The sequence below is a fragment of the Oncorhynchus mykiss genome, chromosome 3, assembly GCF_013265735.2.
Source record: "Oncorhynchus mykiss isolate Arlee chromosome 3, USDA_OmykA_1.1, whole genome shotgun sequence".
In the NCBI taxonomy this organism is placed as follows: Eukaryota; Metazoa; Chordata; class Actinopteri; order Salmoniformes; family Salmonidae; genus Oncorhynchus; species Oncorhynchus mykiss.
In genome coordinates, this window is record NC_048567.1 from 73,848,300 (window position 1) to 73,869,678 (window position 21,379).

Consider the following 21,379-nt stretch of genomic DNA (forward strand, 5'->3'; position numbering starts at 1 on the left):
GAGCTGAGGCTGGGGGGGTCTCCCATCTCCTCTGCCCCCCTCCCATGTTCTCCTGTGGGGTTGCTAGGTAACAGGAGGGCCTGTTCTGCCTTGTGTCTCTGCAGGCTGGATATGCTGGTGGCCACCAGAGATTTACTGGTGCCAACCACACACAGATGGACACAGATCAGGACATACACACACACACACACACACTGTTTGTATTCAATACTTTGAAAACCTTACCATACATGAGCGTTTATATTATTGCAAGATATGTCAGAACCTATTGAGAAATGTTGTTCATCTCGACCGACCTAATATCATGACACACTCATTAGGTGATTACAGCAGTGGTGACCGTCATTCAGGGCAGGTGAGAGCCCCACCTGTTTTGATCCCCACCTGTTTAACAAAAACAGAAATATGATATTGAATTAATAAAGATGCTTATGGTCTCTTTTTTGCTTTCTTTAGTAAGGCAGCTCCAAAATGCAGGTGTTTCAGCCTAGCTCAGTGCCTTCTGTTGTGGTGGGGCAGCCAGCGGAAAATACAGAGTGTAGGGGTTGGTAATCTTCTCTAGTTGCGCCGTGATTGGCTCAGTGTTCTGTCACTCATGGGGACAATATGTCCCCGCAAAATATATAGGGAGAGCTAGGAAAGTTCAAGCCCCCTTGGGTGCTGCCATAGATTTACATTAGAAGTGCCCATCCAAGAACACTCAAAGTCATAGGTCACAGATAGAATGATGTCAAATCACGTTGTATCTACCATAGCTTTGATTGGACTGTTTTTTTTCACACTCAAAAAATGTGGGGTTCAACAAGGGTTTTTCTAAGATCCTCAAAGTTCTTTGAAGAACCTTAGGGTATTTGGCACTGGAAGATGCCCCCAAAAGGTACTTCTAATAACCCCATAGAGGGTAGGGTTCATCGAGGAACCTCCTTAGTTCTTCAGGGTTCTTGCAGGAACCTAACTTTGAATTTGAAAAAACAGCAGGTGCAGGCACTTAACTGAACATTTTTAAGATCTCCTCCATTTAAGGTAAGGTTTCTCCCTTGTATGATCTAAATGGATATTGTTTTATGATAATACCATTTATCTTTTCATATTTGTGCAAATGGCTGTGTTGTTTGGCACTTTCTCCCTTTTAAAATTCTTTATAAAACAAAACAATTGACACAACTCAATGGATGTCAATCAACAAAGATATAAGAAGAATATGTTGAAGAATATGTATTGCTTCATTGGGCGCAGATGACTGAACTGCCCATTTATTTGTGTTTGTCTGTGTTTGCAGGTATACTGACGAGGAGGCACACAAAGGTATGTACAATTGGTATTGGCTTGTTGCATAATGTTATGCAGATCACATGTAGGCTATAATCAAATTAGTATTAATGATGTCTCTAAAACCTTATGAACCCAGAAAAAAAATAAGTGTCCCTTTTCCAGGACCCTGTTTTTCAAAGATAATTCGTAAAAATCCAAATAACTTCACATTGTAAAGGGTTTAAACACTGTTTCCCATGCTTGTTCAATGAACCATAATTAATGAACATGCACCTGTGGAACGGTCGTTAAGACACTAACAGCTTACAGACGCTAGGCAATTAAGGTCACAGTTATGAAAACTTAGGACACTAAAGATGCCTTTCTACTGATTCTGAAAAACACCAAAAGAAAGATGCCCAGGATCCCTGCTCATCTGCGTGAACATGCTTTAGGCATGCTGCAAGGGGGCATGCAGATGTGGGCAGGGCAATAAATTGCAATGTCCGTACTGTGAGACGCCTAAGACAGCGCTACAGGGAGACAGGACAGACAGTAGACCACGTGTAACAACACCTGCACAGGATCGGTACATCCGAACATCACACCTACGGTACAGGATGGCAACAACAACTGCCCGAGTTACACCAGAAATGCACAATCCCTCCATCAGTGCTCAGGGTCCATGCTCATCTGCCTTAGGCATGCTGCAAGGGGGCATGAGGACTGCAGATGTGGCAATAGGCTGAGAGAGGCTGGACCGAGGGCTTGTAGGCCTGTTGTAAGGCAGGTCCTCAACAGACATCCCTGGCAACAACGTCGCCTATGGGCACAAACCCACCGTCGCTGATCGGATTCACGTTTATTGTCGAAGGAATGAGCGTTACATCGAGGCCTGTACTCTGGCGCGGGATCGATTTGGAGGTGGAGGGTCCATCATGGTCTGTCACAGCATCATCGGACTGAGCTTGTTGTCATTTTAGGCAATCTCAATGCTGTGCGTTACAGGGAAGACATCCCCCTCCCACATGTGGTACCCTTCCTGCAGGCTCATCCTAACATGACCCTCCAGCATGATAATGCCACCAGCCATACTGCTCGTTCTGTGCGTGATTTCCTGCAAGACAGGAATGTCAGTGTTCTGCCATAGCCAGCAAAAAGCCCGGATCTCAATCCCATTGAGCACATCTGGGACCTGTTGGATCGGAGGGTGAGGGCTAGGGCCATTCCCCCAGAAATGTCCGGGAACCTGCTGACTGTTACTTTTAATTTTGACCCCCCCCTTTGTTCAGGGACACATTATTAATTTTCTGTTAGTCACATGTCTGTGGAACTTGTTCAGTTTATGTCCGTTGTTGAATTTTGTTATGTTCATGCAAATATTTACACGTTAAGTTTGCTGAAAATAAACACAGTTGACAGTGAGAGGATTTTTCTGTTTTTGCTGAGTTTAGGACTCAGTCACAGCAGCCATCTTCCTCCTCCCTGACCTCTTCAATGAAGATCCCAGAGACCTCTACATTATGGACAAGGTATGGGTATGAAAACCATTGTCAAAGGTGAACAGTTCTTTCATTCACATTTACCACAAAAACCAAGGTTTGAAGACTGTTGTGTGCACGTTTTGTTAATCATCTGTATATTTATTATTTTGTATTCAGACACCACTGATGAATATAACTGGAAACCTTTTCGATCACCACGTAGTGTAAAATCCTTCTGGCTGTGGATACGAAGCATGTCAACACATTAACACGCCAGACGATATACTGATTGAACTTGGAGCCATGCTGGGAGTTTACCTCATATTTAGATTGTAGAATTGCCCTAAAATCATAATAAACATTAACAACTAAAATAGTGTTATTCTTGTTATTGTTATGCTGATTAATAATAATAGTGGGGGGGGGGGGGGGGGGGGGGGGGGTTAAAAAACGAACCCTGTTGTTTAGCACCTCACTAGAGGACTAGAATAAGCAGCTGTTGCTACAGAACAAGACAACCAAATTCACAGTCTGTACCCTTTACCCCAATTTCGTCTCGTTCTCCACACACGTACACATACCAAGATCCCACGTTTTGCATCTGCTTGCATAAGAACTTGATTATATAACGCCGCCGTACTTGTGTCATCGAGCCCTCGACCTTCCACCTCAGAGTGGAGGGTCGACCAGCTTCATTATTGCAATTCTTATTAATAACGTGTGATTGTTTGAGGATTTAACAAAGTCTCTCCTTATTGGTTAGCATTTCCACTACATGTTTTTTTTTTTAAAGGCAGTAAATTAGTCTGAATTAACTGTTTCGCTGCCAGACAAGGCTCCGCTGACAACCAGGTGTAGTGGTGATAAGGATTCAGTCCATGGTGCTGAAAAGAAAGCTGTGATGTTGTGACAGCTTTATGTAGGCCCCAACGATTTGTGTGCACCGTTTGAACCCAAGTACTTCAACGAAGACTGATCTTAAGTTCTTCCCATGGACTAGCTAGCTAGTCAGACCTTATATCTTCCTTCATAAATAAATCACCAATCACTTTATTGCAATTGTTCAATGGGAGATATATTTGAATTGTGGCAAGTTAACACTGTTATGGTAACTGGTAGAAAGTGAGGTAACACTTGGCAATAGCGAAGCTTGGCAAACGGTAACATGTTAAAGCATTCCAGCTGTGGTGTATGGCATAGGCAATAATACTGCTGTAACTGTTAGCTACAAAATGGCATCACTTTGAGACTGCCTAACAAGAGTCTTAAAAGGGTAAACAGTTACATGATAAAAGTTATTCCTAGATTTAAATAACGTCACATTTTGATGTAAACTGTTGCAGAAGTACTTGAAAAATAACACGTAATAAGAAGAATAAAGCCAGTCCTGAAGGAAGGCTGTCTGCTGGTTGATGACCTAGAACGTTTCCATCACCATCTGATTCAGGCCTGTAAACTTCTTAATGGATGACAAAAACCAGCAGACAAAGTCCTCAAGGGTTACGTTTCTGAACATCCTTGGACATGGAATACATAGGAAAGCACATGATTTGGTACAGAACTCAGTTAACAAATATTCATCTGTTAAGTTGTAGGCTAAATTGCGGCGACATGCCTTGGGCATTTCCCAGAGGCCCACACTAAACCAAACTGATTTATTTGACATGACAAGAGCTGGATTCACATTGAGGTTTGCAACCATTATTTTCCTCACATGTACTTTTGTCAAAATACCTTCTAAACTTTGCTCCAGTTTGTGTATAACCAAACATACTTGATATTTAGAGTGAGAACATCATTAATGCAAGACTAAAGTACAGGATTTGGCAAATGTGTCATTTTCCATGCATTTGTTTTACTGCATTTCCCACTCTCAAAATCCCCTACTGCACTGCAGTAGCCTACATATACTTATTGCACTTTATGGCAGCCGATATTCCATTCAAGTTTTGCAAAAGTGTATTGAACAGAATTAGTTGAAATCTGTAGTTTTTTTTTTTTTTTTAACAATCTGTGAGTCACAATTCAATAACAAGGCTGTTTCCCATAAAACAAAACACTGAATGTCAGAAACTATTGCATAAAACTTTTCACACACATTTCTTAAAATAATCCTTTGAAACAAGAACCGTTTGAACTGTTGGCCATTCAACTTTAAATACAGCAGGTGGGGTCAAAGTCAGTAATCTGTTCATAGTTGACTGATTCAATCAGTCCCGTTGTTTATCTCCCCATCTCTCCTGGTTTATTTGTGACTGTGAGATGGTTGATAAAAACACTAGGTCACTTCACAACAGCGGATCCCATATACAGGAAGCAGGTACACAGCAGATAGGGCTTAGGCTACATCAGGCCATGCTCGCAGTAAACAGGTGAGCTTTGTGATTACACTATAAGTAACTCTTGTAAACATAACCACACTCCCCATCTCACACAAATTTGTAATCTTCCATACTCTTTTCCTTTCTCGGGCTAGCTCTTCTCTGGGCATACGTAAGAGAGGATAGTGTCAATCATGTTCTTGACAATGACTGGAGGCGGGTGGAGAGCATGGGGGAGGTGGTGAGCAAGGGTCATCTCCCAGGCATCGACCAGCAAGACATCCAGACCCCTAAACATGGCCCTGAGCACACCGTCCAGCTGTATTGAGAACCAGTCACTATTGTACAGGCTCACCTCTGGGTCCAGGGCTTGGAGGTTGGCTGAACGCACCACTATCAGGGTCCCCGGAGCCCGGTCCTGAAGCCGCATCACCGCCCGTCGAATGTGGCGTAGCCTGCGTATGTAGACCTCTACAGGGAAGGTGCTAAAATGGGCCCAAACGCTGAGGACCACCACGGTATCAGGGCCTCCCGCCAGGCCGTCCAGCTCGTTAGCTACATAGCGCATCTCACTGGCAATGACAGTGGAGAAGCGTATTGGAGGACCGTGACAGCGGTATCTCAGCAGGATGTTGTGGGTGCTGTCCACTGCCATGAAAGGCCCCACATTCCTAGGACTGTGAAGGTTGAACTCCTTCAGCTCTGTGATAAAGAGGAAGTTGGACAAACAGAACAGAGAGTTAGAAAGCACACGAGACAGTGCACAGTGATTGATGTCATTGGACTTTAGCAGACAGCACTCACCTGGGACAAAGGCATTGAGGTACTCAAACCACTGTCTAGCAGTGGAATCTCCATACATGTACACCACCTTGCCCTTCAGACACTGAGTAATGGCAGAAGAGTCGTTAAACTGATGCATTGCGACACCACCCAGCGCTCGCCATGACCCTTGGAAGTAATACCCAGATGGAGTGACCCTGATAGGCTCCGCTCTCACACTGCTGCTCTCCCTCTCTGGTTTGTCTGAAAGAGGAGCCAGCATGATGCGCTAGCTAACATAACCTTACAAGTACAGTGCCTTCAAAGTATTCATACCACTTAACTTATTCCACATTTTGTTACGTTACAGCCTGAATTCAAAATGGATTACATTGTGGTTGTGGTTCTCACCCATTTACACGGGTGGCAGGTAGCCCAGTGGTTAGAGCGTTGGACTTGTAACCGAAATGTTGCAAGAACCCCGAGCTGACAACGTAAAAATCTGTTGTTCTGCCAGTTAAGGCAGTTAAGCCAATGTTCCTAGGCTCTCATTGAAAATAAGAATTTGTTCTTAACGGACTTGCCTAGTTAAATAAAAGGTCAAATAAAAAACACAATACCTAATAACGACAAAGTGAAAACACGTTTTTAGAAGTGCTTGCAGAAACATCTCATATAACATAAGTATTCACACCGTTTGTCAATAAATGTTAGAATCACCTTTGGCAGTGATTACAGCTGTGAGTCTTTCTCGGTAAATCTCTAAGAGCTTTGCACACCTGGATTGTATAATATTTGCAGATTATTCTTTAAAAAATGTGATTGGTTGTTGATCATCGCTAGTCAACCATTTACAGGTCTTGCCATAGATTTCCAAGTAGATTTAAGTCAAAACTGTAACTCGGCCACTTGTGAACATTCATTGTCTTCTTGGTAAGCAACTCCAGGGTAGATCTCACCTTGTTTCAGGTTATTGTCCTACTGAAAGGTGAATTCATCTCCCAGTGTCTGGTGGAAAGAAGACTGAACCAGGTTTTCCTCTAGGATTTTGCCTGTGCTTAGCTCCATTCAGTTATCTTTTTTTTATCCTGTAACTCCCCAATTACAAGCATACCCATAACATGAAGCAGCCACCACTATGCTTGAAAATATGAAGAGTGGTACTCAGTAATGTGTTGTAGTGGATTTGCCTCAAATATAAAACACTTTGTATTAAGGACATAAAGTGAATTGCTTTGCCATGTTTTTTGCAGTATTACTTTAGTGCCTTGTTGCAAACAGGATGTATGTGCATGCTTCCTTCTCCTCACTCAGTCATCTTCAGTTCTCTCCTGTCACACCCATTAAACTCTGTAACTGTTTTCAATTTATCATTGGCCTCAAGGTGAAACACTCAAGTGGTTTCCTTCCTCTCTAGACAACTGAGTTAGGAAGGACGTCTGTATCTTTGTAGCGACTGGGTGTATTGATAAACCATCCAAAGTGTAATTAACACCATGCTCAAAGGGATTTTGAATGTCTGCTTTTTTCCCCCTCCTTTCTTTTTTTTAACCCATCTACCAGAGGTACCCTTCTTTATGCAAGGAATTAGAAAACCTCCCTGGACTTTGTGTTTGAAATTCAGAGTGAGTCCATGTAACGTGTGACTTGTTAAGCACATTTTTACTCCTGAACTTACTTAGGCTTTCCATAACAAATGAGTTGAATACTTATTGACTAAAGACATTTCAGCTTTTGATTTATTCATTTATAAAAAAAACTAATTCCACTTCGACATTACAGTCTGCACCCGCACACCCGACTGCCTGCACCCGCACGCCCGACTAGCATCACCACCCTGGATGGTTCCGACCTATAATATGTGGACATCTATAAGTACCTAGGTGTCTGTCTAGACTGTAAACTCTCCTTCCAGACTCATATCAAACATCTCCAATCTAAAATCAAATCTAGAGTCAGCTTTCTATTCCACAACAAAGCCTCCTTCACTCACGCCACCAAGCTTACCCTAGTAAAACTGACTATCCTACCGATCCTCGACTTCGGCGATGTCATCTACAAAATAGCTTCCAATACTCTACTCAGCAAACTGGATGCAGTTTATCACAGTGCCATCCATTTTGTTACTAAAGCACCTTATACCACCCACCACTGCGACCTGTATGCTCCAGTCGGCTGGCCCTCGCTACATATTCGTCGCCAGACCCACTGGCTCCAGGTCATCTACAAGTCCATGCTAGGTAAAGCTCCGCCTTATCTCAGTTCACTGGTCACGATGGCAACACCCACCCGTAGCACGCGCTCCAGCAAGTGTATCTTACTGATCAACCCTAAAGCCAACACCTCATTTGGCCGCCTTTCCTTCCAGTTCTCTGCTGCCTGTGACTGGAACAAATTGCAAAAATCGCTGAAGTTGGAGACTTTTATCACCCTCACCAACTTCAAACATCTGCTATCTGAGCAGCTAACCGATCACTGCAGCAGTACATAGTCCATCGGTAAATAGCCCACCCAATTTACCTACCTCATCCCCATACTGTTTTTATTTATTTACTTTTCTGCTCTTTTGCACACCAGTATCTCTACCTGCACATGACCATCTGATCATTTACCACTCCAGTGTTAATCTGCAAAATTGCAATTATTCGCCTACCTCCTCATGCCTTTTGCACACAATGTGTATAGACTCTTTTTTTATTTTTTCTACTGTGTAATTGACTTGTTTATTGTTTACTCCATGTGTAACTCTGTGTTGTCTGTTCACACTGCTATGCTTTGTCTTGGCCAGGTCGCAGTTGTAAATGAGAACTTGTTCTCAACTAGCCTACCTGGTTAAATAAAGGTGAAATAAAAAAAATAACAAATCGTGTGTCAGCTAGTGACAAAAAAAATCTAAATTTAATCAATTTTAAATTCAGGCTGTAACAACAAAATGAGGGAAAAGTCAAGGGGTGTGAATATTTTCTGAAGGCACTGTAGATTGATATAAAACACACACAAATACTGCATAACCACAAATCCAGTACAAAACTGATTATAAACTGGGTGGTTCGAGGACTCAATGCTGATTTGCTGACAGCCGTGGTATATCAGACCATATACCAAAGGTATGACAAAACATGTTTTTACTGCTCTAATTACATTGGTAACCAGTTAATAATAGCAATCAATTAGGCACCTCGGGGGTTTGTGGTATATTTCCAATTTACCACGGCTAAGAGCTGTATCCAGGTACTCCACGTTGCGTCGTGGTTAAGAACAGTCCTTAGCCGTGGTGTATTGGCCATATACCACACCCTCTCTGGCCTTATTGCTTAAGCATACCATGCAATAGCATGCAGATCAAAAACAACAGTGTCCCAAAACATAGCCCTGGGGTACCCCTTGTCTGTCGATAGGCAGCATGGATAGTCACACAAGGGGTTCCCAGGGCTCTGTGCTGGTGCAGCTCTTTTTCCTCATTTGCATGCACTCACTTGGTATGCTGGTTTTTCCATTACACTTTCCAACAAATCCTAAACCTCCCACCTAGCCAACAGATCTGACCCGCTTTCTTACAGCTGCACTAGGATTGGACAGCATTCCTGTGTATATTAAGACACTGCGGAGCCGGCGCAAGATATGGCTCAGAAAATGTACCAAGCAGTCATTCAATCTTCTTGGTGTAACAGTTGGGATAATGGGACAGTTCAGTGTACAATGCATTTCTCATCCCTGGATTGAGCGCCGGCTCCGCAGTGTCTTAACATACACAAGAATGCTGTCCGACCCTAGTGTAGCCCTAAGAAAGCGGGTCAGATCTGCTGGCTACCTCCCACCCTACAAACAAGCACACGGATGCACACTAGCATGCGTGCAGCATCCCCTTGCTGTCTTACCTTTCTTCTCAGGCTGCACAATGACACTGTCAGACCCGGAAGCATGAACACGGACTTTGATGTTTACACCACTGAGAAAAATCAAAGAGACTTATTTTGTTTAAAAAAAGTCATACACCCGAAACAAACCTTGTAATGGTACATGTTACTAGCTAAGGCACAACTACTACATAGGTCTAACATTCAGTCCTCACATACTCTCATCTACCACTCACTAACCTCTGGAAGAGCAGTGACTCTTTGTTGGTGAGCAGGTGTTTTTGGTAGCCTCCTTTGGCGTGGTTGATCCGCGTGTCACAGCTGAGCAGTTTGGGCTTGTAGCAGTACCATGGTTCACCTGTGTGAGGGTCCGTATAATTGCACAGCGGCTGACGGGTGGTTGGCAGGCACAGGTTGCACACGGTGGTCTCAGACAGGAATCCAGAGCGGAACAGACTCTTGAAGAAGACACGGTCGGGATGTTCCTCTCGTAACCGACGCAGCACAGCAACTGCCTCACTAGGATGGACTAGTGTCACCTCTACCCGTACAGACCCCTCCCATAGTAACGGGAACACGGCTGAGTAGAGCCCATTCCGGTGGTCCAGCACCTGTCCTGCAACACCCGCCCCCAACTCTGGGGAATGCAGCCGGGCCAGCAGGAAGTCCCCACCGTGACGCTTGGGACGCCCCTGGAAGTCATGCATATGGACTAGCGCCTCTAGCTGATCCCCCACATGCCACTCTCTCCCGCCCCCTCCTGGCAGGATTGCAAACAGGCTGTGTGCAGGGTCGCTGGTCTGCCGCAGGGGTCTAGGCGTCAGCCGAGGCTGAGGCTCTGGCCACGCGATGGACTCCAGGAGGTAACGCTGCTCCAGAGCCTCCTCGGCTGAGGGCTCCAGGCCCAGGTGGCCACAGTAGCTCCGGTTGTGATCCACAGGAGGTTGTTCCTCTGGGGTGAAGGCTGAATGAATGCTGCTTTGGAACTGGTAGAGTGTCGACACTGTTTGGCAGTTGAGCTTCTGCAGAGGAGAAGAGGAAAGGTCACCAAGAGGGAGGGTAGTAATGGAGGATGGTGATTAAAAGACACACCCCCCTCAGAGAGAAACACAGCTTCATGTGAGCTCTCACATTTTTCAACATGTTTTTTTTTACAAAAGGATAGATTTCAAGTTAGATAAACTAGGATTTTTCAGCAGGTACATATGCAGGATGCTACCCTCCAAAGCATGGCCTTCGCTCCAGATCAAAACTCCAAACCTACAAACTAATTTTGACCAAAATTAACCAGAGATATTACTGTTTCCAAGTTATTTTTCCAAGCTATACTGAGAGTGCTCTAGCAAACAAACAACAGAGACCTGAGGACACCATCCAACCTGGAACTGAGTGAGCAGTGTTTGGTCTGATGCTATTTTGAAAGCCAAGAAGAAAAAAGGATAAATAAAGTACATTACAATTATATATTTTAATGGGACTGAATGCTGAGTCTAGGCTCCCAGGCTTGGACAGACCAGATACAAATTCAATTAGCACTGAGGTGTGAAATAAAAGGTGTCGAGGCCTTTGGGACCAACAAGTGTCAGGAGTCTTTGAAGCATCCTCTGAAGTCCCCTCCGGCTGTTCAAAGACCAGTCACTGGCATTTTCTACAAGAAATCTGCCTCCAGAAATAAAAGCTTCTCCCAAGTGGGTGTGACACCTACTCCTGTTGCCTGCTGCTTGGGTTCCACCTGGCGATCTGTTCACAGTCTGCCCTGGCCTGTCTCCGTCTGATACAGGTACCCCCACCACTCCCCCCCCCCCCTCTCCCTGGCCTGTCTCCGTCTGATACAGGTACCCCCACCACTCCCCCCTCTCTCCCTGGCCTGTCTCCGTCTGATACAGGTACCCCCACCACACTCCCCCCTCTCTCCCTGGCCTGTCTCCGTCTGATACAGGTACCCCCACCACACTCCCCCCTCTCTCCCTGGCCTGTCTCCGTCTGATACAGGTACCCCCACCACACTCACCCCTCTCTCCCTGGCCTGTCTCCGTCGGATACAGGTACCCCCACCACACTCACCCCTCTCTCCCTGGCCTGTCTCCGTCTGATACAGGTACCCCCACCACACTCACCCCTCTCTCCCTGGCCTGTCTCCGTCTGATACAGGTCAGACCGTTTGTTCCCACACTCGGGACTTTGACTCTATTGGTTACACTGACTTTTGGCCTCCCATCCTACTCTAACCACCTCTCGTCGGCATTGTATTCATGTTACCTGATGAAATTGCTGTACAATATGATCTTTTTGCCATGTGATGCACATTCAGATTAGAGGTTGACCGATTAATAGGGCCGATTTCAAGTTTTCATAACAGTCAAATCGGTATGACAGATTTTCACCTTGTCAGCTCGGGCGATCCAATCTTGCAACCTTACAGTTAACGAGTCCAACGCAATAACGACCTGCCTCTCTCTCGTTGCACTCCACAAGGAGTCTGCCTGTTACGGGAATGCAGTAAGCCAAGGTAAGTTGCTAGCTAGCATTAAACTTATCTTATAAAAAACAATCAATCATAATCACTAGTTATAACTACACATGGTTGATGATATTACTAGATATTATCTAGCGTGTCCTGCGTGGCATATAATCTGACTGAGCATACAAGCATACAAGTATCTAAGTATCTGACTGAGTGGTGGTAGGCAGAAGCAGGCGTGTAAACATTAATTCAAACAGCACTTTTGTGCGTTTTGCCAGCAGCTCTTCGTTGTGCGTCAAGCATTGCGCTGTTTATGACTTCAAGCCTATCAACTCCCGAGATGAGGCTGGTGTAACCGAAGTGAAATGGCTAGCTAGTTAGCGAGCACTACTTGTCGTTGTGTTGCTGGTTTGAGCCCAGGGAGGAGCGAGGAGATGGACAGAAGCTATACTGTTACACTGGCAATACTAAAGTGCCTATAAGAACATCCAAGTGTCAAAGGTTAATGAAATACAAATGGTATAGAGGGAAATAGTCCTATAATTCCTATAATAACTACAACCTAAAACTTCTTACCTGGGAATATTGAAGACTCATGTTAAAAGGAACCACCAGCTTTCATATGTTCTCATGTTCTGAGCAAGGAACTGAAACGTTAGCTTTCTTACATAGCACATAATGCACTTTTACTTTCTTCTCCAACACTTTGTTTTTGCATTATTTAAACCAAATTGAACATGTTTCATTATTTACTTGAGGCTAAATTGATTTTATAGATGTATTATATTAAGTTAAAATAAGTGTTTATTTAGTATTGTTGTAATTGTCATTATTAGAAATACATTTTTATTTTTAAATTGGCAGCTTAATCGGTATCGGCTTTTTGGCCCTCCAATAATTGGTATCGGAGTTGAAAAATCATAATCGGTCGACCTCTAATTCAGATGTCATAAATCAACACTGCAGAGCTCTCCCTGTCCTATGCCGTGCCTTGATTGTATTACTGTTGATGATATCAGGAAATGTGCATGTACACCCTGGCCCACCTACTGTTGCTAGCCCCAATTCTGACTTGTGCTCTGATATCTGCTTCACTGATTTCTGCTCTCGTAAAAGCCTGGGTTTTATGCACGTTAACACTAGAAGATGATTACCTAAAATGGATCCATTGAAAGTGTGGGTTCACAGCTCCAATCCAGATGTGTTGGTCATTACTGAGACGTGGTTTTTATTTAACCAGGCAAGTCAGTTAAGAACAAATTCTTATTTTCAATGACGGCCTAGGAACAGTGGGTTAACTGCCTTGTTCAGGGGCAGAACAACAGATTTTTACCTTGTCAGCTCGGGGATTCGATCTAGCAACCTTTTGGTTACTGGCTCAACACTCTAACCACTAACCAAGGAATGAAGAGTGTTTTGAATACTGATGTTAACCTTTCTGGTTATAACCTTTTTTGGCAAGACAGATCTTCCAAAGGTGGGGGAGTGGAAATCTTTACCAAGGATTACCTTCAGTGCTTGGTTGTCTCCACCAAGTCTGTCCCCAAACAATTTGATATGCTGGTTTAAAGAATTACATTTCCAAATAGCTCTTTGTTGACTGTTGCTGGGTGCTATCGTCCTCCATCATCACCGGCCTGTACCCTACCTGCCCTAAGCACTCTCCTGGCCCCTTACACTAAGTCTGAATTTGTTCTGCTTGGTGACCTAAACTGGGACCTGCTTAAACCACCAGACCAAGTCCTAAAGCAATGGGACTCCCTAAATCTTTCTCAGATTATTACCAATTCCACAAGGTTTGACTCCAAACACAGAGAAAAGGGTACTCTCCTTGATATTATCCTCACATAATCCTGATAGGTAGCAGTCTGGTGTTTTCTGTAACGACCTTAGTGATCACTCTTTTACAGCCTGTCTTTGTAATGGCTGCTCAGTGAAACGACCTGTCGTGATTGGTCATAGACGCTTGTTAAAAAACTTTCATGACCAAGTCTTCCTTTATGAACTCTGTAAACTGGTATAGAATCAGCTTGTCGAAGAAGCTTGAACCTTCTTTTTTAATATTTTCAGTGGATTGTTAATAAACACGCCCCATAATGAAAATAAGAATTAAAAAGGTTCAGCCCCTGGTTCGACCGTGATCTTGCAGAGTTACTCCACCTCAAGAATTGCATTTGGCGAAAGGCTGGGCACACGCATACTCAGGCTAACTGGCTATTGTTCAGGCAAATGAGAAATAAGCGCACTCAGGCTATCCGGAAGGCCAAAGTTAGTTACTTTAAGGAGCGCTTCTCTCTCTCTAGGTCTAACCCCAGGAAGTTCTGGAAAACAGATAAAGACCTGGAGAATAAACCCTCCTCCTCACAGCTGCCCATGTCCCTTAATGTTGATGATGTGGTTGTTACTGACAAGAAGCACATGGCTGAGCTCTTTAAATCACCACTTCATTAAGTCAGGATTCCTATTTGACTCAGCCATGCCTTCTTGCCCATCCAACATTTCCTCATCTCTCATCCCTTCTAATGCGACAAGCCCCGATGCTTCTCCCTCTTTTTCCCCTGCCCTGCTAAATGTTTCTCCCTGCAGGCAGTCACTGAGTCTGAAGTGCAAAAGGAGCTCCTTAAACTTGACCCCCAAAAAACATCTGGGTCAGATGGTTTAGACCCTTTCTTCTTTAAGGTTGCTGCCCCCATCATCGCCAAGCCTGTCTCTCCTAGCCTGTCTCTCCAAGCCTGTCTCTCCGGTCTCCTCTCCCGTCTCTCGCCAAGCCTGTCTGGGGAGGTTCCCATTGCTTGGAAGGCAGCCACAGTTCATCCTTTATTTAAAAGGGGAGATCAAGCTGATCCTAACTGTTATAGGCCTAATTCTATTCTGCCCTGTTATTCAAAAGTGTTGGGAAAACTTGTCAATAATCAACTGACTGGATTTCTTGATGTCTATAATATTCTCTCGGGTATGCAATCTGGTTTCCACTCAGGTTATGGATGTGTCACTGCAACCTTAAAAAGGTCCTCAATGATGTCACCATTGCCCTTGATTCAAAGCAATATTGTGCTGCTATTTTTATTGACTTGGCCAAAGCTTTTGATACAGTAGACCATTCCATTCTTGTGGGCTGGCTAAGAAGTATTGGTGTCTCTGAGGGGTCTTTGGGCTGGTTTGCTAACTACCTCTCTCAAAGAGTGCAGTGTATAAAGTCATAAAATCTGCTGTCTCAGCCACTGCCTGTCACCAAGGGAGTACCCCAAGGCTCGATCCTAGGTAGAGGTCGACCGATTAATTGGAATGGCCGATTAATTAGGGCCGATTTCAAGTTTTCATAACAATCGGAAATCTGTATTTTTGGACACCGATTTGGCAGATTTTTAAAATTATTTTTTTTACACCTTTATTTAACAAGGCAAGTCAGTTAAGAACACATTCTTATTTTCAATGACGGCCTAGGAACGATGGGTTAACTGCCTTGTCAGCTCGGGGGATTCAGCTAGCATTAAACTTCTTATAAAAAACAATCAATCATGATCACTCGTTAACTACACATGGTTGATAATATTACTAGTTTATCTAGCGTGTCCTGCGTTGCATATAATCGATGCGGTGCGTATCGTTGTTCCAATGTGTACCTAACCATAAACATCAATGCCTTTCTTAAAATCAATACACAGAAGTATATATTTTTAAACCTGCATATTTAGCTAAAAGAAATTCATGTTACCAGGCAATATTAACCAGGTGAACTTGTGTCACTTCTCTTGCGTTCATTGCACGCAGAGTCAGGGTATATGCAACAGTTTGGGCCGCCTGGCTCATTGCGAACTAATTTGCCGGGATTTTACTCAATTATGACATAACATTGAAGGTTGTGCAATGTAACAGGAATATTTAGACTGATGGATGCCACCCCTTAGATAAAATACAGAACGGTTCCGTATTTCACTGAAAGAATAAACGTCTTGTTTTTGATACAGTCTTATACTCAGCTGTCCCCTCCCTTTCTTAGTGTCCTACAAGCTTTCTCTACCCTTAACCTTGTTCTGAACACCTCAAAAACAAAGGTCATGTGGTTTGGTAACCACCGGTGTGGTTACTACCTCTGAGTGTTTGGAGCTTGAGGTAGTCACCTCATTCAAGTACTTGGGAGTATGGCTAGATGGTGCACTGTCCTTCTCTCAGCACATATCAAAGCTGCAGGCTAAAGTTAAATCTAGACTTGGTTTCCTCTATTGTAATCACTACTCTTTCACCCCAGCTGCCAAACCAACCCTGATTCAGATGACCATCCTACCCATGCAAGATTATGGAGACATAATTTACAGATCAGAACGGTAAGGGTGCTCTTGAGCGGCTAGATGTTCTTTACCATTCGGCCATCAGATTTGCCACCAATGCTCCTTATAGGACACATCACTGCACTCTATACTCCTCTGTAAACTGGTCATCTCCCACTGGTTGATGCTTATTTATAAAAACCCTCTTAGGCCTCACTCCCCCCTATCTGGGATATCTACTGCAGTCCTCATCCTCCACATTCAACACCCGTTCTGCCAGTCACATTCTGTAAAAGGTCCCCAAAGCACACACATCCCTGGGTCGCTCCTCTTTTCAGTTCGCTGCAGCTAGCGACTGGAACGAACTGCAACAAACACTCGAACTGGACAGTTTTATCTCAATCTCTTCATTCAAAGACTCAATCATGAGTCTGGCCCTCGCTACATATTCGTCGCCAGACCCACTGGCTCCAGGTCATCTACAAGTCCATGCTAGGTAAAGCTCCGCCTTATCTCAGCTCACTGGTCACGATGGCAACACCCACCCGTAGCACGCGCTCCAGCAGGTGTATCTCACTGATCATCCCTAAAGCCAACACCTCATTTGGCCGCCTTTCGTTCCAGTACTCTGCTGCCTGTGACTGGAACGAATTGCAAAAATCGCTGAAGTTGGAGACTTTTATCTCCCTCACCAACTTCAAACATCAGCTATCTGAGCAGCTAACCGATCGCTGCAGCTGTACATAGTCTATTGGTAAATAGCCCACCCATTTTCACCTACCTCATCCCATACTGTTTTTATTTATTTATTTTTCTGCTCTTTTGCACACCAATATCTCTACCTGTACATGACCATCTGATCATTTATCACTCCAGTGTTAATCTGCAAAATTGTAATTATTCGCCTACCTCATGCCTTTTGCACACATTGTATATAGACCCCCCCTTTGTTTTCTACTGTGTTATTGACTTGTTAATTGTTTACTCCATGTGTAACTCTGTGTTGTCTGCTCATACTGCTATGCTTTATCTTGGCCAGGTCGCAGTTGCAAATGAGAACTTGTTCTCAACTAGCCTACCTGGTTAAATAAAGGTGAAATAAATAAAAAAATAAAAATAAAAAAATCATGGACACACTTACTGACAGTTGTGGCTGCTTGTGTGATGTATTGTTGTCTCTACCTTCGTGCCCTTTGTGCTGTTGTCTGTGCCCAATAATGTTTGCACCATGTTTTTGTGCTGCTACCATGCTGTGTTGTCATGCTACCATGCTGTGTTGTCATGTGATGCTGCCATGCTATGTTGTTGTCTTTGGGTCTCTCTTTATGTAGTGTTGTGTTGTCTCTCTTGTTGTGATGTGTGTTTTGTCCTATATTTGTATTGTATTTATTTTTTATCCCAGGCCCCTGTCCACGCAGGAGGCCGTCTGCCTTTTGGAAGGCCGCCGTCACTGTAAATAAGAATTTGTTCTTAACTGACTTTCCTAGTTAAATAAAAGGTTAAATTAAAGAAATGTGGGAGAAAGGAAGAAACATCAAAGCACATTTCACTGCTGAAGTGGTTGTTCAGCTTATAGGCCTATCACTGTTCCATGTTGTTGACATTGTCCTTAATATGATTGCTAATGATAAACACATTCATCACAAAGGGGAAACGGAGTAAAGAAACAATAGGAGGTAGTGAAAAGGAAGGGAGTTTCTGAGCGTTAACTAGATGGTTTCATAAGGAAAACAACTTTTTTTCTCTCTCTCTCTCTCCTCCACAATAGAGCTAGAGTTCCTCAAGCGCCAGCTGAAAAAATGAACTGAGCCCCTCCGCACTTAGAAATAGGGAAGACAGAGTTGTGGTGATCCTTCAGAATGATTTGTCCAACCCCCACTCCCTCCAATCAGAACGCTTACTAGAGCAACTCCAACAAACATACCTTTCTCCCCTTCCCCTCCTCACCTCAAGAGTGTGAATGTTGCGCAACAGGAAGATGATTCCAGACAGGGCCAGAAAAAAGAAGATAGGGGTGTATTTGGACAGGTTCTTCCAAACAGTGCCTCCTTTCTGCCTCCCATGATCAGGCCCAGTCTCACGGTCTGATGTCACCATGGCAACGGTGTCATGCCACTACCAGTCCCCCTGATATAAGCAAAGTCAGAAAGGAGTCAGAAGCCAACAGTGGGGAAGTGTTTGCATTTACATTGAGCATGGAACCCTAGGTTAACAATTCAGATTTCCTGTTTTATGAAGCACTTACTTTGACCTCACTTTTCATTATAATCAATCTACAGTCAGAAAGGAAAAGCACTTGCGGAGTCATACATCATTGAAATGTTAGCTCTGGGGTGGAGAATCCAGGTTCATTGGAGGTAATATCTTGGTATTCCAACATGCAGTACACTACTCAAACCTACTAGCCAGCAGTATAGTTCACAATGCACTTTACAGTTACTACTACTGCTGCAGCAATGTCCAGCCAGTAAGTTAATGATTTGTTCAGGCAACAAAAATATCTGTATCACGAGCGTGCTGCTCTGTTTTAAGATTTGTAATCCACTTATTCTGGAACAGCCAGCCATAGGACTGCTAACTATGTCTATACCGCGCAGACCATGCAATGATTTGCCTTTATTAGTCCATGCTACCTGCAGTTGGCTACATACTCTAGCATTGGTACTAACCTACCACCACGGTCCGTGGATCGTTTTTCCCAAACACATTTATCAGTAACAAAAAAATAGACAGTGATGTCAACAGATGGAGGGCAGAACGGACTGTCCACTTTAGATGCAGTGTTTGCTCTGCTGCACGTCATAGCTGTATAGAGGAACGAATATAAATATATGTTTTTGTTAACCATCAAGCTAACAACTGTAGTATTCTTAGCAGCTAGCGTTAGCCAATACGATTTCTGTGTTGACTCTTCTAGCTAGCAAGCTTACTACTTGTACATGCACATATCTGACGTGAGATAGCGAAATATGGCAAATGCTTACTTAGTTGAAACAGAAAGTTGCGTTGCTAGAGATGATCTCACTGTCACACGATGTGCCTTTGTGCGGCTCTGCCAAACATACCATCTGCTGTGATTATACCAATCATATTCATGTTCACCACTGCGCGTATCAGCTCATTGTGTCGTTTTACGAATCTGTCAGATTTCAGAGCGAGATTCATCCGTTTACATTTTTGATGAAAGACAACATCGTCTTCCGGAGAGTTGCAGTTACCCCAAACAGTGCTGTAGATATGATAGAACGTCACCTTAATAAGATTATATCAGTACAAAGCCCTCCCCTTTTTGGCTAGGCTTAAAGCACATATACTGGAAATCAAGTGTAGCATGTTATTTTTATACCTTAGTGGTGGAGACCACATGTTTTTTGTTCTGCGAGTTTATTTGACCCAGCATACCGCTATTTTGGTTGTTAGAATATACAAATTATGCCGTTGCTTTTATTCATGTAAACTGAACTGTAGGTTGGCTGGCCTTCAATGGATGTTATTCAATTATGTATAATATTACTTACTGCGGATCTGGGTTATACTGTCACCATGGGGCATCAGTGAAAAGGCAGAATGAGTGCTTTCACAGACGGACCCAGAAAGTGATCCCGTATAACGGTCCCGTTATATTTATTTAATTGTCCCACAGAAAAGGCAACGAGGCACATCGGGTGATGGTTTAGATGGAGTTGGGGTAATATTCGTTTGGTGTTTAAGGGGTTTGGAATTGGCCTGAGGCGGGTTGTGGTCTGTGAAAGGGAGATACAAGAAGAAAAGGGACAGATAAAATACACACAGATACATAAAGTGAGCATGACAGTCAAGGAAGAGTCAGGTGACCAAAGATGGAGGGTAAAAAAACATGCGTAGACATAGGGGTCGAAATAAATTAAGGTTAAAGTTAGATTAACGCCTCGATCTCACCGACAGTGATATGCATTTCGGTACACCAAAACTACATTCATTTCCAGTGGAACGCTGCGTTTGCCTTGCAGCATTGCGTTGCGGAGGCAGTGCGTTCTGTGTGGTGCAAATGTTGGGATTTATCGAACGTATTCGTCAAACTGTATGTGTAGACGGCTTGACAGAAATGGTAGCAGAAGGTGAATGTTGAACCTTTGCTGCACACATATCCAGATTATGCTACTGTAGGCACCGTACCATTTTGCCCCAAAACAATGTCGGTGTGATCGAGGCTTGTTAGGTTTCGGTATAAAAGTGGCTTCAGAAAATATTCACACCCCTTGACTTTCCCACATTTTGTTGTGTTACAGCCTGAATTTAAAATGGATTAAATTTAGATTTTGTGTCAATGGCCTACACACAATACCCGATAATGTCAAAGTGCAATTGTTTGTAGAAATGTTTACAAAATGAAAAGCTGAAATGTCTTGAGTCAATAAGTATTCCACTCCTTTGTTATGGCAAGCCTAAATAAATTCAGGAGTAAAAATGTGCTTAACAAGTCACATATATTACATGGACTCAATTCTGAGTGAAATAAGTGTTAACATGATTTTTGAATGACAACCTCATCTCTGTACCCCACACATACACTTATCTGTAAGGTTCCTCAGTTATGCAGTGAATTTCAAACAGATTCAACCACAAAGACCAGGGAGATTTTCCAATGCCCGGCCGTATTGGTATTTTTGGTTGTTGCAGATATTGAATATCCCTTTGAACATGGTGACGTTATTAATTACACTTTGGATGGTGTATCAATTCACCCAGTCACTACAAAGATACAAGCGTCCTTCCTAAATCATTTGCTGGAAGAAGGAATTTCACCATGAGGCCAATAGTGACTTTAAAACAGTTACAAAGTGTAAGGAACATGACAGGAGAAACCTTAGGAGGGATAAACAACATTGTAGTTACTCCACAATACTAACCTAAATGACAGTGAAAAGAAGGAAGCTTGTAAAGAATAAAAATACTCCAAAATATGCATCTTGTTTGCAACAAGGCACTAAAG

The 21,379-nt window shown here is 43.4% G+C and overlaps 1 protein-coding gene and 1 long non-coding RNA gene across 3 annotated transcripts; one reads left to right on the forward strand and one right to left on the reverse strand.

The window, feature by feature from the left end:
• The first annotated feature begins 677 nt into the window (after nucleotides 1-677).
• LOC118964327 lies at nucleotides 678-3,095 on the forward strand. The gene is made up of 4 exons (XR_005051377.1): nucleotides 678-1,023; nucleotides 1,280-1,305; nucleotides 2,706-2,783; nucleotides 2,913-3,095. It is a non-coding gene; the product is annotated as an uncharacterized LOC118964327 (long non-coding RNA).
• Nucleotides 3,096-3,784: 689 nt separating this feature from the next.
• LOC110520571 (NXPE family member 3) lies at nucleotides 3,785-20,076 on the reverse strand. 2 transcript variants are annotated; one of them, XM_021597957.2, is made up of 6 exons: nucleotides 19,926-20,076; nucleotides 18,355-18,534; nucleotides 9,916-10,697; nucleotides 9,697-9,767; nucleotides 5,861-6,082; nucleotides 3,785-5,758 (listed from the first exon to the last, which is right to left on the reverse strand). In XM_021597957.2, the coding sequence occupies exons 2-6, from the start codon at nucleotides 18,502-18,504 to the stop codon at nucleotides 5,208-5,210; spliced, it is 1,776 nt and encodes a 591-aa protein (XP_021453632.2). In that variant the 5' UTR covers nucleotides 18,505-18,534; nucleotides 19,926-20,076; the 3' UTR covers nucleotides 3,785-5,207. The 2 variants fall into 2 exon arrangements, with proteins under 2 accessions (XP_021453632.2, XP_021453631.2); XM_021597956.2 differs by lacking the exon at nucleotides 19,926-20,076 and adding an exon at nucleotides 19,392-19,671.
• Nucleotides 20,077-21,379: the final 1,303 nt, after the last annotated feature.

What these genes read in the sequence shown, in the direction of transcription:
- LOC110520571 (XM_021597957.2), bottom strand. Translation starts at nt 18,504, where the DNA reads ATGGTGACATCAGACCGTGAGACTGGGCCTGATCATGGGAGGCAGAAA. An exon ending in GCAACATTCACACTCTTGAG is followed by an intron (nt 10,698 to 18,354) that starts GTGAGGAGGGGA and finishes TCTCCTCTGCAG; the next exon opens with AAGCTCAACTGCCAAACAGT. An exon ending in CCTCAATGCCTTTGTCCCAG is followed by an intron (nt 5,759 to 5,860) that starts GTGAGTGCTGTC and finishes TCTTTATCACAG; the next exon opens with AGCTGAAGGAGTTCAACCTT.